The sequence below is a fragment of the Poromitra crassiceps genome (genome assembly GCF_964638095.1).
Source record: "Poromitra crassiceps genome assembly, chromosome: 7".
Classification (NCBI taxonomy): domain Eukaryota; kingdom Metazoa; phylum Chordata; class Actinopteri; order Beryciformes; family Melamphaidae; genus Poromitra; species Poromitra crassiceps.
This window is the reverse complement of record NC_139628.1, coordinates 57374819-57390840: the sequence shown is the minus strand read 5'-3', so window position 1 is coordinate 57390840 and position 16022 is coordinate 57374819. Positions and strand designations below refer to the sequence as shown.

Genomic DNA, 16022 nt, shown 5'->3' with positions numbered 1-16022 from the left:
CCCTCAATGACCTGCTGTTTGAATGATCTTACTTCCTGTGCAACCTTATCCTCATATGTTTTTTTTTACTCACCATCTTTCACTCCTTCCTTCTCCCCTCCCACCTTCCTCCTTTCCTTCCATGCACACCCTCTCTTCATCCCTTCTTCTCTGCACCTCCTACCGTCTGCCCTTCGTTTCTCCATCGACCCGTAGCTCCAGCCATGACCTCGGCCACTCCCCCCTCCTCAGAAGGCTCCTCCCCCCAGAAGGTGTGCCACTCCCAGACACAGACTGACGTCACCAAGCCCCTGCTGGGCTCCTCGGGGGGGTCCACAGGTGGGGCCGGGGTCACTGGGACGGGAGGAGGAGGAGGAGCCACGGGAGCTGCGGGGGCGGGGCCCTGCGCTCTGCGAAGGAGACGCCGCGTCCTCTCCAAAGACGGGCGGAGCAACGTACGCATCGAGCACGTGAGCGGGCGCGGGGCCATGTACCTCCGAGACCTCTGGACCACGTTCCTGGACATGCAGTGGCGCTACAAGTTCTTCCTGTTCTCGGCCACCTTCGCCGGGACCTGGTTCCTGTTCGGAGTGCTTTGGTACCTGGTGGCGTTGCTGCATGGAGATCTATTAGGTGAGCAGGAGGGAGGGATGGGGGGCAAAGGATGACAGAAACAGAAGAGAGAGGAGAGGAAGAGACAAGAGAGATGTGATAGTGCAGGAAAGATTTTGAAAGACGGTGTAGTACACTAAATGACCTGAAAGGCCCCATGAAATTGCGTCATTACTTCGATGATTTGATGCATTTCCTGTTGAAACAGGATGGGGCGGGACATAACGGAATGAGGGATCTTTCAAAATAAATATCAGTCAGGAAGAGAAATGCAGTTTGATTTGATTTGATGGGAGGGGCGGGATTGATCAAAAATCAGTGATCGTGTCGTTTTATTGGCTGGAATTTTAATTAGCTTGAGATCACCATTAAGGGAGATTCTTTTTTTATAACCTGGTCCTTATTTTCAATTCAATTCAATTTATTGTTGTCCACAATGTGGAAATCTGTCTTCGGCTTCACAGGTTTGCTTGCACACATGAAAAGTACAGTACACAGACACAGCACACAGCACAGGAAATGATAGGGTACATAATACAACATATAACAAGACAACAGGACAACAGCACATTACAGACAGCGATAACGGACATGGTTCTGATGTGGATGAGTCTGACGTTTATGAATGCACACCCTCAGCTTTGTTCATGTTTAACTAGGCGGAGGGGCATCTGCAAAGCATGTATTTATGTCCTGTAAATAACTTCATCCTCCATCGTTTGAACTATACTCTGTCTAAATCTGGAGAAAAAAAAATCTTTGAGGGAAAAGTAGAGTGAAAATAATGAATGAAGAATAGATGAAGAATGAGATGTGGGACACAGTTTTGCATTGAGGAAATGGCATGAGAAAGAGACCAGGCAGATGAACACAAGGTTCCGTGGTAATTAATTAGATTACACCTAACCTCGCACCCGCAGCTCTGTCACATGCTATCGTAGCTTTGAGATAGCAAGACGTCACAACAGACCACCATTATCCTCTCAGTGATATTCTCGTAGTCTGTTTTGTTCAATCGTCCTCTCTACTCTCTCCAGAGTTTGACCCCCCCTCCAACCACACGCCCTGTGTGCAGGAGGTCAAGACCCTGACCGGAGCCTTCCTCTTCTCCCTGGAGTCTCAGACCACCATCGGCTACGGCTTCCGCTGCATCACCGAGGAGTGTCCGGCCGCCATCGTCCTGCTCATCCTGCAGCTGGTCATCACCATGGTGATGGAGATCTTCATCACCGGCACCTTCCTCGCAAAGGTACAGCAAGATGTAGTGTTTACTCAAGATTTTTGAACAACATCTGCAATATCTGCTTTCAAATATTATGTGATAACAACATAGAAGTTTAATTTGTTAAATATTTATCTGTCGATAAATGTTGGGAGGATGACCTGTAATATAATATAATATAATATAATATAATATAATATAATATTGGTATTATGCTTTTTTCTAATAATCAATAATCAAAGTGAACGCAGTGCAACTTGAATATCATTTTTTTATTTGCATAAAATGGGAAAACAGTCACTCCAAGGATGCCCCTCCCCCACCAACATTGAATCTTCAACCTTTTTGAAAAGTAGTGAAACCTTTGTGGGATACTTATCAGGTCCGATCATCAGATCTCACAACAAATCTGTCTGAAGCTGATCAAAAGTGTCAACACTTTTCACTGACAAAGATGCCATTGTTGAGAATAACATTGTTTGTAGATTGTTAGAAATTAGTTAGTTAGTTAGTTAGTTTATTTCGATCAGAAAGCAAAGAATATTCACAGAATAGGAAAAAAAACAGAAGAAAACAAAAGATACATAAGGCTGACCGAAAGGGTTTTAGGGCTGAAGCTAGCTAGCTTATTAAATGCCCTTACCCTTATTCCTTTACGTTATATGTAAACATATGCAGTACATATGCATACACATGGATACATACATGCATTGATTTACACACACAAATAGCACATGCTCCTAATTATTCATACATGCCTATACACACATAGGCTACCTACCACATATAATTACACATACATAGCTAATACCAAACATACTACAGGAAATACAAGTGACCCATAAGTCCTGATTATGTACCATCACGTCAATACTTCTCCAGAATAATGTTTCTATACTTTTTTTTGAATTGCACAAGATTTTTACTTTCTTTGATCTCGTCAGGTAATTTATTCCACAGTTTCACACCACAGACAGATACGCACATGCTTTTCAGAGTGCTATGAACAATTTGTTGTTTGAAATTCAATCTCCCTCTCAGCTCATAACCACCTTCTCTATCACTGAACTGTTTTTGTATATTACCAGGAAGTAAATTATGTCGCGCTTTATACAGAGTTTGGGCGGTTTTGAACTCCACCAGATCCCAAAACTTCAGCGTCTTTGATTTATGAAACAGTACATTTGTGTGTTCATGATAACCTACCTTATTCACTATCCTTATTGCTCTCTTTTGCATGTTGCATATTGTCTGTAAGTTGCTTCTATAGGTGTTTCCCCATACTTCAACACAATAAGTCAGGTATGGTAAGAAGAGTGTACAGTACAGTGTTTGCAATGATTTGATGTTCAAAAAGTGCCTTGTTTTGCATAGAATCCCCACAGTGCTTGCTAACTTGGACCTGATATATCTGATATGTGGTTTCCAGCTAAAGTTGTGGTCGATTATTACTCCTAAAAATGTGTTCTCATGTACTCTTTCTAGTTTAACACTGTCAATCATTAATTCTACGGGAGTATTCAGATGTTTATTAGTTTTGCCAAAGATCATACATTTTGTTTTTTTGTGTTTAATGATAGTTTATTTGCATCAAACCACAACTTTAGCTTCCCCAATTCTACTGTGACAGCCTCTAACAGCTGCTGAAGATTTTCACCTACACAGAATATATTTGTGTCATCAGCAAAAATTACATATTTCAATATTTTTGAAACATTGCATATGTCATTAATGTACAGTATAAACAGTTTTGGTCCTAAAATCGACCCTTGTGGTACACCGCAAGTAATATCTAAGGGAGAAGATGTTGTAATGCCCACCTGCACAAACTGTTTTCTGTTTTCAATGTAGCTTTTTAGCCAATTTAGCCCCACCCCTCTGATCCCATACCTCTCTAGTTTTTGTATTAGAATATCATGATTTATTGTGTCAAACGCTTTCTTCAGATCAATGAAAACACCCACTGCATATTTCTTATTGTCAATTGTACTTGTTAACTCTTCCACTAAATCCGTTAGAGCCATGGCAGTTGATCTGTTTGTTCTAAAGCCATACTGACTGTCTGTAAGCAGTTCATATTTTTCAATGAAGCTGTCCAACCGTGCAACAAAGAGTTTCTCCAGAATTTTAGAAAACTGGGAGAGTAATGAGATTGGCCTATAGTTAGTAAAAATGTTTTTTTCTCCTGCTTTATATACTGGTGTCACTTTGGCAGTTTTCATTTTGCTAGGAAAGCAGCCCAAGTTGAATGACAGATTGCTGATGTATGTTAAGGGGTCTACGATAGTATCAATTACTTGCTTTATTAAGGTCATGTCGAGACCATTCCAGTCCGTAGATGTTTTATTCTTAAATTTATTGACCACATCAATAATTTCATTTCTATTTGTCTCTCTCAAAAAGATGGTGGCTGGATTCCTCTCTCCATGGAACTTTTCAACACCTCCCCCTTGTGGAGGGTTTATTTCCATCGCCAGTCGGGGCCCCACATTAACAAAGAAGTTATTGAAGCCGTCCACCAAATCCTTTTTATTAGTGATTGTTTTACCATTTTCTATAAAATAGTCTGGGAAGTAGGAGCTTGTTTTTTTATTTCTAATAATTGAATTTAATATATTCCATGTACCCCTAATATTATCTTTGTTATTTTCTAACACTCTATTATAATAATCCTTCTTACATTTTCTAAGGATATCAGTTAATTTGTTTTTATATAATTTATATTTAGTTTCTTTTTCTCTAGTTCTGTGTTTTATAAATTCCTTGTACAAGGTGTTCTTTTTTTTACAGGCATTTAGTAGTCCCTTTGTGATCCATGGTTTTTCAGAGCTTTTAAATGTATGGTTGCTTTGTTGCATTGGACAGCTTCTTTCATATATGGTCAAGAACGTTTCCAAGAAAGAGTCATAAGCAGGATCAACATCCACTGCTTCATATACTTTTCTCCAGTCCTGTCTCAGCAGTTCAGATCTCAATACTTCAAGGGTATTCTCCGTTCTTATTCTCCTCTGTCTTACTACATTTTCCTTTTTAAGCCTTTTATATTCACAATCATAAATAACAAACACTGGCAGATGGTCACTTATATCATTTATTAGTAGTCCACTGGTCATATTGTCTTCCAGGTTATTAGTAAATACATTATCTATAATTGTAGCTGATTGGGATGTTATTCTACTGGGTTTAGTAATGATCGGATATAGGCCCATACTATACATTGCAGCAGTAAATTCATCAATCAATAACCTCTCTTGATAATAAATTATGCTTATACTAGTATTGCCACACTCTCCCTTGTCATTCTCTATCAGAACCAGAGCTATCATCACAGGGGTATATAGGGACGTATAGGGTTTTAGCTTCTATTTCCCTGTAATTTCACTCCTCTTATCTCGATCTGTTTGTTCTTCTATAGAAGAACAAACAGATCGAGATAAGAGGAGAGAACATCTCCTCTGGACCATTATCTCAGCTCAGGTTATCTTACAGGGAAGCAGGAAGTCATCTTGTGCATGATTAGTGCAGTTTATGTACTTACAGTATGTGGTACCACACACACACACACACACACACACACACACACACACACACACACACACACACACACACACACACACACACACACACACACACACACAGTTCTGTGTGAAATATTTACCTGAGCTTTGACATAATTTTGTCCTTTTCCCTTCCTGTAGATTGCACGGCCCAAGAAGAGAGGTGAGACAGTGAAGTTCAGTCAGCACGCCGTGGTGTCCAATCACGAGGGGCGACCCTGCCTCATGATCCGAGTGGCCAACATGCGCAAAAGTCTGCTGCTAGGGTGTCAGGTATGCAGGCCGTGTGTGTGTGTGTGTGTGTGTGTGTGTGTGTGTGTGTGTGTGTGTGTGTGTGTGCGTGCGTCATTAAAATGCATTACAAAGACAAACAACGGAGTATAATCCTGCTCAATAATACTTTCTAGTAGCACAGTACCAAAAACCGTATATAGTACCATACCAATATAGACGGTTTTCACAGAATTGTGTTGCTAGGGAACAGTTTGGAACCTAGCTTATGTCCTGTCAGTTACTGTATTAGCAAACCCTGCAACAGGAAGTACAGTAAGCTGGGGGCAATTTAGAATGTTTTTTTGTTGTCGAGTTGAAACCGTCTATAGGGTTTGTACTTTTGCGACACTTTGTGCTTTTGCAGGGATGAAACCTATAGGCCTGTTCATGACAGGATGTCTTCTTCTCTAACGACCGCTTGGCTCCCAGGTGACGGGGAAGATGCTCCAGACGTCTCTGACCAAGGAGGGTGAGACGGTGCGCCTGGACCAGAGGAACGTGCCCTTCCAGGTGGACACGTCCAGCGACAGCCCCTTCCTCATCATCCCCCTCACCTTCTACCACATCATCGACCACAGCAGCCCTCTCAGAGCCTGGGCGGCCAAAGGTGATACACAACTCGATGTTATTGTAAATGTAAGGAACAATACATACATTATACATTTCTATATGCAGCAATATGCATATTAATATATCACACATTTTCTATCCTCAAAACAGAATTATTTTGTGATTATTATTAATGACATGAATCATTATGTTTAAATAACAAAAACTTTTTGTTAAATAGCAAAACTTTTGTCTCCCCCTTCTGGAAGTGAGTACAGTATGTCCGCTGCATTCACGTGGTGTCGGAATAATGAGTTCCTGACCGGTTTCCTTTGCTCTTCGTTGTCACGTAAAACTGGAAACAGCTATCAACGTGTTGTTTAAACCAGTGGTTCTCAAATGGGGGACCGGGGACTCTAACAAACCTATCAAATTAAAAGTCAAGCACGTTACCGTGGAAACAATTAAGCTTAGCCCAAAATCACAAATCAGAATGAGGGGGTCCCCGGTATATTTTCTATCTTGTAAGGAGTCCTTGGCTGAAAAACATTTGAGAACCTCTGGCTTAAACGCTCTGAGCAATAACATACAACCCATCTTTGTAGCCTCCATGTTGTTTCCACATTAAACACTCATGAACACTCTGAAGTCGGAAGAACGACTTCCCAACTCGGGAAATGCGACCATCCGAGGAGCAGGTGAATGCAGCATCTGTCATAGGCTCTGCTGTAGCCTACTGTCTCGGTGCTCTAAAACTGTGGATAAATAGTTTTGAACATCAAACAACCCCTGTGAAATAACTTGTTTCACCATCAGAATTGGATCCATCTGATAAGAATATAAATATAATTATATATTCAGTATAATTGAATGGTATTCCAGTTAGTTGAGTACTAACCGGAAGTTAGCCCAGTCTCTGCTGTGCACCAAGTCAAGTCAAGTTTATTTGTATAGCACATTTCATACACAGAGGCAATTCAAAGTGCTTCACATAAAATGGTTGACAGGAAAATAAAAGAATAAAAGAAGAGAATAAAATGGACATTTAAAAGCATCACAACAAAACTTAAAAAAAAGAGTATAAAAAGTGCATTAAGCAACAGGCGCAGCAGTTGCAAAAAGAGCAAAAAACTTATAGAGGACTCATTGGGTTTGCATAGTAGCTGTCAGCAGTTAAAAGTGACGGTAAACATAAAAGACTTTAGTCTATTTTTAAAAGTAAGTAAGGTTGGGGCAGATCTGAGGTCTTCAGGTAATTTGTTCCAGCTAGCAGAAGCATAGTGGGTAAATGCAGCCTTCCCATGATTTGATTTGATCCTAGGGACAGTTAATGTACAAAACCCCCCCATCAGCTCAGCCTCACCCAATCAGCCACACCTGGGGCCCTGATTGGGCCGCACCTGGGCTCAATAAAGGACGGCTGATTGGGTGAGGCTCAGTAGGCTCCAGACAGCAGTGGAGGAGGCTGCATTGTCCTTCCCTTGATGGTCACCAATGTGCAGATGCATCATTGCCAGTAAGTCTTGTTATAGTTAGTAATTTCCTTTGTATATTTGAATTAGATGTATTATTACTTTAGAGTTGAAGTTTTCCCTTGTTTGTTTGAAACCTTTGTTAATACCTTTTTGTGTTTAGGTAAAATCATCTGTATCATCTGTTTACATCAATCTACACCTGTCGGATATTCCATCACACACCAAGGAATCTGTCTAAATAAAACCCTTGGCATATGTTCCTCTGGTCCTCCTCATTCTTATCGATGCCCCACTTGCTGAGGCTATACCTTTAACCAACACCTCAAGTAGTTTCTACATGGTCCTTCGAGCCGGATTGGCCTCAGCAAGTGAGAATGGACCAGAGGAACCAGCAACCAGCAGAGGGACCAAGGTGGGCACCTGGATACCATCAACAATATGGATATTATCCAGCCTTTTACTCTACTTCAGTAGCACAAACCTTCCAAACCCATCCCCCAACACAGTGTTGTTGCCATGTGGTCGGGCATACACCTGGGAGACAGCCTAGCCAACCTGCACCATATCAACTTGGTGAGCACCATAGACACCTATTGATGCAGGTTAGCAGGAGGCTTGACACGATAGAGCAGAGTGTGTACCGAAGAGGAGCGGCCCCTGCACCTCCTCTGCCTCGGGGGTTCCCTGCACCTCCTCAGCCTCAGGTGCTCCCTGCGCCACCTCCTCCGCCTCAGCTGTTCCAGGCGCCTCCTCCCCAGCCTCAGGTGCTCCCTGCACCTCCTCCGCCTCAGCTGTTCCAGGCGCCACCTCCTCAGCCTCAGGTGCTCCCTGCGCCACCTCCTCCGCCTCAGCTGTTCCAGGCGCCTCCTCAGCCTCAGGTGCTCCCTGCACCTCCTCAGCCTCAGGTGCTCCCTGCGCCACCTCCTCCGCCTCAGCTGTTCCAGGCGCCTCCTCAGCCTCAGGTGCTCCCTGCACCTCCTCAGCCTCAGGTGCTCCCTGCACCACCTCCTCCGCCTCAGCTGTTCCAGGCGCCTCCTCAGCCTCAGGTGCTCCCTGCACCTCCTCAGCCTCAGGTGCTCCCTGCACCACCTCCTCCGCCTCAGCTGTTCCAGGCGCCTCCTCAGCCTCAGGTGCTCCCTGCACCTCCTCAGCCTCAGGTGCTCCCTGCGCCTCCTCAGCCTCAGGTGCTCCCTGCGCCACCTCCTCCACCTCAGGTGTTCCCTACACCTCCTCAGCCTCAGGTGCTCCCTGCACCTCCTCAGCCTCAGGTGCTCCCTGCGCCTCCGCCTCAGCTGTTCCAGGCGCCTCCTCAGCCTCAGGTGCTCCCTGCACCTCCTCCTCAGCCTCGGGTGCTCCCTGCACCACCTCCTCCGCCTCAGCTGTTCCAGGCGCCTCCTCAGCCTCAGGTGCTCCCTGCACCTCCTCAGCCTCAGGTGCCCCCTGCGCCACCTGCTCCGCCTCAGCTGTTCCAGGCGCCTCCTCAGCCTCAGGTGCTCCCTGCACCTCCTCCGCCTCAGGTGCTCCCCGCACCTCATCAGTACCAGGTGCTCCCCGCACCTTCACAGCTCCAGGTGCCACCTGCACCTCCTCTGCTCCAGGTGCCTCCTTCATTCCAGGTTCCGCTAGCGCCTTTTCCATTCCAGTGGGCCCCGGCAACTGATCCTATGCAGGTAGGCCCAGCACCCCTAGGTTGGCCAGCCCAAGTAAGGCAACTCCAACAACGTTATGACCACCAGGCTTACCAATATGGTAATTACCTTCCTGGGGTGGCCCCCCTGGCTCCAGTCCCAGTGCCCCCCGCACTGCCAGTTCCGGTGCCCCCCGCACCGCCAGTCCCGGTGGCCCCCCTGGCTCCAGTCCCAGTGCCCCCCGCACTGCCAGTTCCGGTGCCCCCCGCACCGCCAGTCCCGGTGGCCCCCCTGGCTCTAGTCCCAGTGCCCCCTGCACTGCCAGTCCCGGTGCCCCCCGCACCGCCAGTCCCGGTGGCCCCCCTGGCTCCAGTCCCAGTGCCCCCCGCACTGCCAGTTCCGGTGCCCCCCGCACCGCCAGTCCCAGTGGGCCCCCTGGCTCCAGTCCCAGTGCCCCCTGCACTGCCAGTACCGGTGCCCCCCGCACCGTCAGTTCCGGTGCCCCCCGCACCGCCAGTCCTGGTGCCCCCTGCACCGCCAGCCCTGGTGGCCCCCCTGGCACCAGTCCCGGTGCCCCCTGCACCGGTGGCCCCCCCGGCTCTAGCCCCAGTGCCCCCTAGACCTCCTGCTCGGGTGGCCCCCGCACCTCCATCCGCTCCCTTGGCACCCATCCCTCGGCGCCGACCTACCGTGGCACCATTCCACCACCAGCATCCAGGTCGGCCTCCGGAAGGGTGCTGCTACCTGTGTCATCAGCGTCTGGGCCATCGTCCAGGGTTGCTCCACCCTACTGGCCTGCCCCCTGGACGCCCTCCGGACCCGTGGTGCCCTTCAGCCATCCTGCCTGACCAGCCTGTGAACCCAAAACTTGTTTTTCATGGGGCGGCGGGACGCCCATCTCCCTTGGGTGATGTATGGCAGCCTTTCCTCCTACAGCTAACCCTGGATTTTCTGGACCCTGACCTGAGTTTATTTATCAAATATAATGCTATATTTGAGGGGCGGCTGTACAAAACCCCCCCATCAGCTCAGCCTCACCCAATCAGCCACACCTGGGGCCCTGATTGGGCCGCACCTGGGCTCAATAAAGGACGGCTGATTGGGTGAGGCTCAGTAGGCTCCAGACAGCAGTGGAGGAGGCTGCATTGTCCTTCCCTTGATGGTCACCAATGTGCAGATGCATCATTGCCAGTAAGTCTTGTTATAGTTAGTAATTTCCTTTGTATATTTGAATTAGATGTATTATTACTTTAGAGTTGAAGTTTTCCCTTGTTTGTTTGAAACCTTTGTTAATACCTTTTTGTGTTTAGGTAAAATCATCTGTATCATCTGTTTACATCAATCTACACCTGTCGGATATTCCATCACACACCAAGGAATCTGTCTAAATAAAACCCTTGGCATATGTTCCTCTGGTCCTCCTCATTCTTATCGATGCCCCACTTGCTGAGGCTATACCTTTAACCAACACCTCAAGTAGTTTCTACAGTTAATAAGCTGGACCCTGTTGACCTAAGAGTTCTAGACGGTTCGTAGTGTGGGAGCAATTCAGCTACCGGTATGTATTTTGGGCCTAGGCCATTAAGTGATTTATAGACTAATAACAGTATTTTAAAATCTATTCTCTGACACACTGGCAACCAGTGTAAGGACTTAAGAACTGGAGTGATATGATCAGCTTTCTTAGTCTTCGTTAGAACTCTAGCAGCAGCATTCTGAATGAGTTGAAGTTGCCTAAGTTATTTTTTGGAGAGATCAGAGAAAAGGCTATTGCAGTAGTCTAACCTACTCGACTACTACCAGACACCAGATTAAAAATTCCGGTCTCCTGTGAAATACAGAGAGGTTTATCTGGCAGTGATAAGGCTTCATCAGCATTGTGTCAATTTGTTTGGCGAGGGCTTGAACGTACCGTATACTTATTTAAAAGTGTTGCACTATAGCTTTAATGATTAATAGTAATTAATAATAAACCCAAATGTGCTATAATTTAAAGACAACAATTATTTAGTTACATTAGGTGTCATTGTTTTCTGAAACGGGTCATCACGGCGAGTGTAGAGGACCCAATTGCAGGACAACAGCAGGAGGGGGATGATGAGTAAAGCCAACACTGGGTATATTTAATGAAACAACAGGTAACATATAAGGACAGGTAACATGGACAGAACACAGGTGAACTTGATGACGACCAAACAAAGACTGAGAGGTGAACAGGAACATAAATACACAGAGGGAAGTGATTACATGGGAAACAGCTGGGTGATTACTAACAAGACTCAGACTGGAGACTAACATAGATCTGCTGCACCTAGACAGTGAAACATGAGGAACCTGAGGGGACAGAGACATAGGGAAAGTCTGACAAAGTCACAATCGTGACATGGGTATTGGTATTGGAATGACAAGTATTCATAGGTCTCTTGTGTATGAATTTCTATACATGCTGTAGGTGTGGGTAGTGTCCTCTAGAGAGAGTGGCGTCAGCGGAGGACCAAAATGCATGACTCATTAGCCAATGAACAGCCAGGATGGGGTCTCGCGCTACTTTTTAATGCTAAAATAAAGCTGATAATGTACAATTTGATTAAAAAAAAAAAAAAAAACTTTCCAAGTACAACACAAACTGTCTATTTTGCTGCAACTCGACAGTGCTGCTTAATCCAGGACCTTACTTCCTGGAACTCTTGAGAGTAAAAAACTGGTCCATTGGAGTGAATGGAGATGTTGCGACTCTTCTATATACACGGCTCTAGGTGTGGGTATTCACGGTCATGTGCTGCATGATTGGCTGCCTCTAGTCCAGAGCTGGGACAGTGGAGAGTGTTTCTCCTCTAGTCGTCCAGAGCTGGGACAGACGCAGAGGGTTTCTCCTCTAGTCCAGAGCTGGGACAGTGGAGAGTGTTTCTCCTCTAGCCGTGCAGAGCTGGGACAGACGCAGAGGGTTTCTCCTCTAGCCGTCCAGAGCTGGGACAGACGCAGAGGGTTTCTCCTCTAGCCGTGCAGAGCTGGGACAGACGCAGAGGGTTTCTCCTCTAGCCGTGCAGAGCTGGGACAGACGCAGAGGGTTTCTCCTCTAGCCGTCCAGAGCTGGGACAGACGCAGAGGGTTTCTCCTCTATCCGTCCAGAGCTGGGACAGACGCAGAGGGTTTCTCCTCTAGCCGTCCAGAGCTGGGACAGACGCAGAGGGTTTCTCCTCTAGCCGTCCAGAGCTGGGACAGACGCAGAGGGTTTCTCCTCTAGCCGTCCAGAGTTGGGACAGACGCAGAGGGTTTCTCCTCTATCTGTCCAGAGCTGGGACAGACGCAGAGGGTTTCTCCTCTAGCCGTGCAGAGCTGGGACAGACGCAGAGGGTTTCTCCTCTAGCTGTCCAGAGCTGGGACATACGCAGAGGGTTTCTCCTCTAGCTGTCCAGAGCTGGGACATACGCAGAGGGTTTCTCCTCTAGCTGTCCAGAGCTGGGACAGACGCAGAGGGTTTCTCCTCTAGCCGTCCAGAGCTGGGACAGACGCAGAGGGTTTCTCCTCTAGCCGTCCAGAGTTGGGACAGACGCAGAGGGTTTCTCCTCTAGCCGTCCAGAGCTGGGACAGGCACAGAGGGTTTCTCCTCTAGCCGTCCAGAGTTGGGACAGACGCAGAGGGTTTCTCCTCTAGCCGTCCAGAGCTGGGACAGACGCAGAGGGTTTCTCCTCTAGCCGTCCAGAGCTGGGACAGACGCAGAGGGTTTCTCCTCTAGCCGTCCAGAGCTGGGACAGACGCAGAGGGTTTCTCCTCTAGCCGTCCAGAGTTGGGACAGACGCAGAGGGTTTCTCCTCTAGCCGTCCAGAGCTGGGACAGACGCAGAGGGTTTCTCCTCTAGCCGTGCAGAGCTGGGACAGACGCAGAGGGTTTCTCCTCTAGCCGTGCAGAGCTGGGACAGATGCAGAGGGTTTCTCCTCTAGCTGTCCAGAGCTGGGACAGACGCAGAGGGTTTCTCCTCTATCCGTCCAGAGCTGGGACAGACGCAGAGGGTTTCTCCTCTAGCCGTCCAGAGCTGGGACAGACGCAGAGGGTTTCTCCTCTAGCCGTGCAGAGCTGGGACAGACGCAGAGGGTTTCTCCTCTAGCCGTCCAGAGCTGGGACAGACGCAGAGGGTTTCTCCTCTATCTGTCCAGAGCTGGGACAGACGCAGAGGGTTTCTCCTCTAGCTGTCCAGAGCTGGGACAGACGCAGAGGGTTTCTCCTCTAGCTGTCCAGAGCTGGGACAGACGCAGAGGGTTTCTCCTCTAGCTGTCCAGAGCTGGGACAGACGCAGAGGGTTTCTCCTCTAGCTGTCCAGAGCTGGGACAGACGCAGAGGGTTTCTCCTCTAGCCGTCCAGAGCTGGGACAGACGCAGAGGGTTTCTCCTCTAGCCGTCCAGAGCTGGGACAGACGCAGAGGGTTTCTCCTCTAGCCGTCCAGAGTTGGGACAGACGCAGAGGGTTTCTCCTCTAGCCGTCCAGAGCTGGGACAGACGCAGAGGGTTTCTCCTCTAGCCGTGCAGAGCTGGGACAGACGCAGAGGGTTTCTCCTCTAGCCGTGCAGAGCTGGGACAGATGCAGAGGGTTTCTCCTCTAGCTGTCCAGAGCTGGGACAGACGCAGAGGGTTTCTCCTCTATCCGTCCAGAGCTGGGACAGACGCAGAGGGTTTCTCCTCTAGCCGTCCAGAGCTGGGACAGACGCAGAGGGTTTCTCCTCTAGCCGTGCAGAGCTGGGACAGACGCAGAGGGTTTCTCCTCTAGCCGTCCAGAGCTGGGACAGACGCAGAGGGTTTCTCCTCTATCTGTCCAGAGCTGGGACAGACGCAGAGGGTTTCTCCTCTAGCTGTCCAGAGCTGGGACAGACGCAGAGGGTTTCTCCTCTAGCTGTCCAGAGCTGGGACAGACGCAGAGGGTTTCTCCTCTAGCTGTCCAGAGCTGGGACAGACGCAGAGGGTTTCTCCTCTAGCTGTCCAGAGCTGGGACAGACGCAGAGGGTTTCTCCTTTATCCGTCCAGAGCTGGGACAGACGCAGAGGGTTTCTCCTCTAGCCGTCCAGAGCTGGGACAGACGCAGAGGGTTTCTCCTCTAGCCGTCCAGAGCTGGGACAGACGCAGAGGGTTTCTCCTCTAGCCGTCCAGAGCTGGGACAGACGCAGAGGGTTTCTCCGGCTGGAATGTGTGTGAGAGAGAGTGCCAGAGACACCCCTCATTAGAGCACAATGGCGTACAGTCCGGGGTGCTGACACGCAGCCTGCACAGATCCCCTTACAGCAGCACAGAGCACTCAGCACCGGCCAGAGACACCGGCATCCAGACTGATGGACACTGATCACTATACGGCCCGACATGACTCCACTCGATTTTCTGTTCTGCTCTAATCTATGCACTTGCTAATCTATCCTATACTATATCCTATCCTATCCTGTCCTATCCTGTCCTCTCCTATTATATCCGATCACCTCCTCATCTCCTTTCACCACCTGCTACACCTCTGCTCCATGCACTCTCTTAACTCCATCCTTCATTTCCAGCCCTTTCCTTCTTGATACAGGATCATCATCTCCTCTATTCTTCTCTCTTTACAATAAGCCTCTCTGTAGCTAATCTACAATCTCCACTTCTGTGAGGGATTCTATTCTGCTACAGCTGAATAGCTCCCATAAGAATGTGTTCTTTAAATCTCTACTCTAAAAGTACCCAGTATGACGTCATGTCTCTAATCTGGGTTGATCTCATGTTATACAACAGGTAGTTCCGGCCGAGCAATTTGATTGGACAAGAGGGATCCTATGAGTGCCGTTATGTAAGGGATAATGTATACTGAGCCGGTGATTACTGTGGAAATAATGACCGACAGGTGAATGATTTAGCCCGACGCGCAGCGGAGGGCTTAATATTCACCTGAAGGTCATTATTTCCAGTAATCACCAGCTCAGTATACATTATCCCGCTTAGAACACGGCCTACAACTAAATCATTCAATAATCTGACAAAAATAATTATTCAAATAGATTTTTTAATAGCGTTTTCAACACAAAGCGGTTTCATTCGTAATTCGCACACAAGACACCACAGCTGCAACTGGTTGGCCTAATTAGTAGCGTCTGCGGACAAAATGCTCTTACCAACTGATTAATCCAGGTGTGGCAGAGCAGCGGTCGGTTGTCGAGAAATAATGACCGGTGAATATTGTTGATTGACCAATCAGAATCGAGTATTCGAGAGAGCCGTGTTCTAATTCATGATAATGCACTGGTGCTTCACTGTGTGTAGATCACTCCGCTTCACAGCTGCCCTAATCAACAAAACGCTTCACAGCTGTAGAGGAGACAGTAGTAAAGTAGACAGCCTGCAGTTAATTAGGCTGATTAGGCTACATTTTCAGCAAAGCAGAAAGCTGAGGGAACTATTTTTGTTGGCGGAGGAATAAATACAGAAATCATATATTTTCTCAGCTTTTTGTCATTTTTTTTAAATCAGCTTTGTTTAATAGAACTGTTGTATAAAAGCAATATCACACTCGAGGTCGTGCTGTTGTTGGCTAATATCGGCACTGCTGTGATTATCTTCGGCACTCGGCCTGCGGCCTCGTGCCTGCGACCGAATCACAGCAGTGCCAATATTAGCCAACAACCGCACTCCCTCTCATGTGATATTGCTTAAATATACATACAGGATACTGAACTGTGTGTGAATGTATAGCAACACACACTCTGTGTGAATGTATA

The 16022-nt window shown here is 47.5% G+C and overlaps 1 protein-coding gene across 1 annotated transcript in view; it reads left to right on the top strand.

Moving 5' to 3' along the window:
* Nucleotides 1-200: 200 nt before the first annotated feature.
* The window catches only part of kcnj10a (potassium inwardly rectifying channel subfamily J member 10a), a gene marked incomplete at its 3' end in the record, with an annotated part of 17672 nt that continues 1850 nt past the window's right edge, over nt 201-16022 (top strand). Inside the window, exons 1-4 of the mRNA XM_083639897.1 lie at nt 201-612; nt 1629-1840; nt 5512-5643; nt 6073-6250. Of these exons, the coding sequence (XP_083496023.1) occupies nt 204-612; nt 1629-1840; nt 5512-5643; nt 6073-6250 (931 nt within the window). The 5' untranslated portion in view covers nt 201-203. The remainder of the gene's footprint in view (nt 613-1628; nt 1841-5511; nt 5644-6072; nt 6251-16022) is intronic.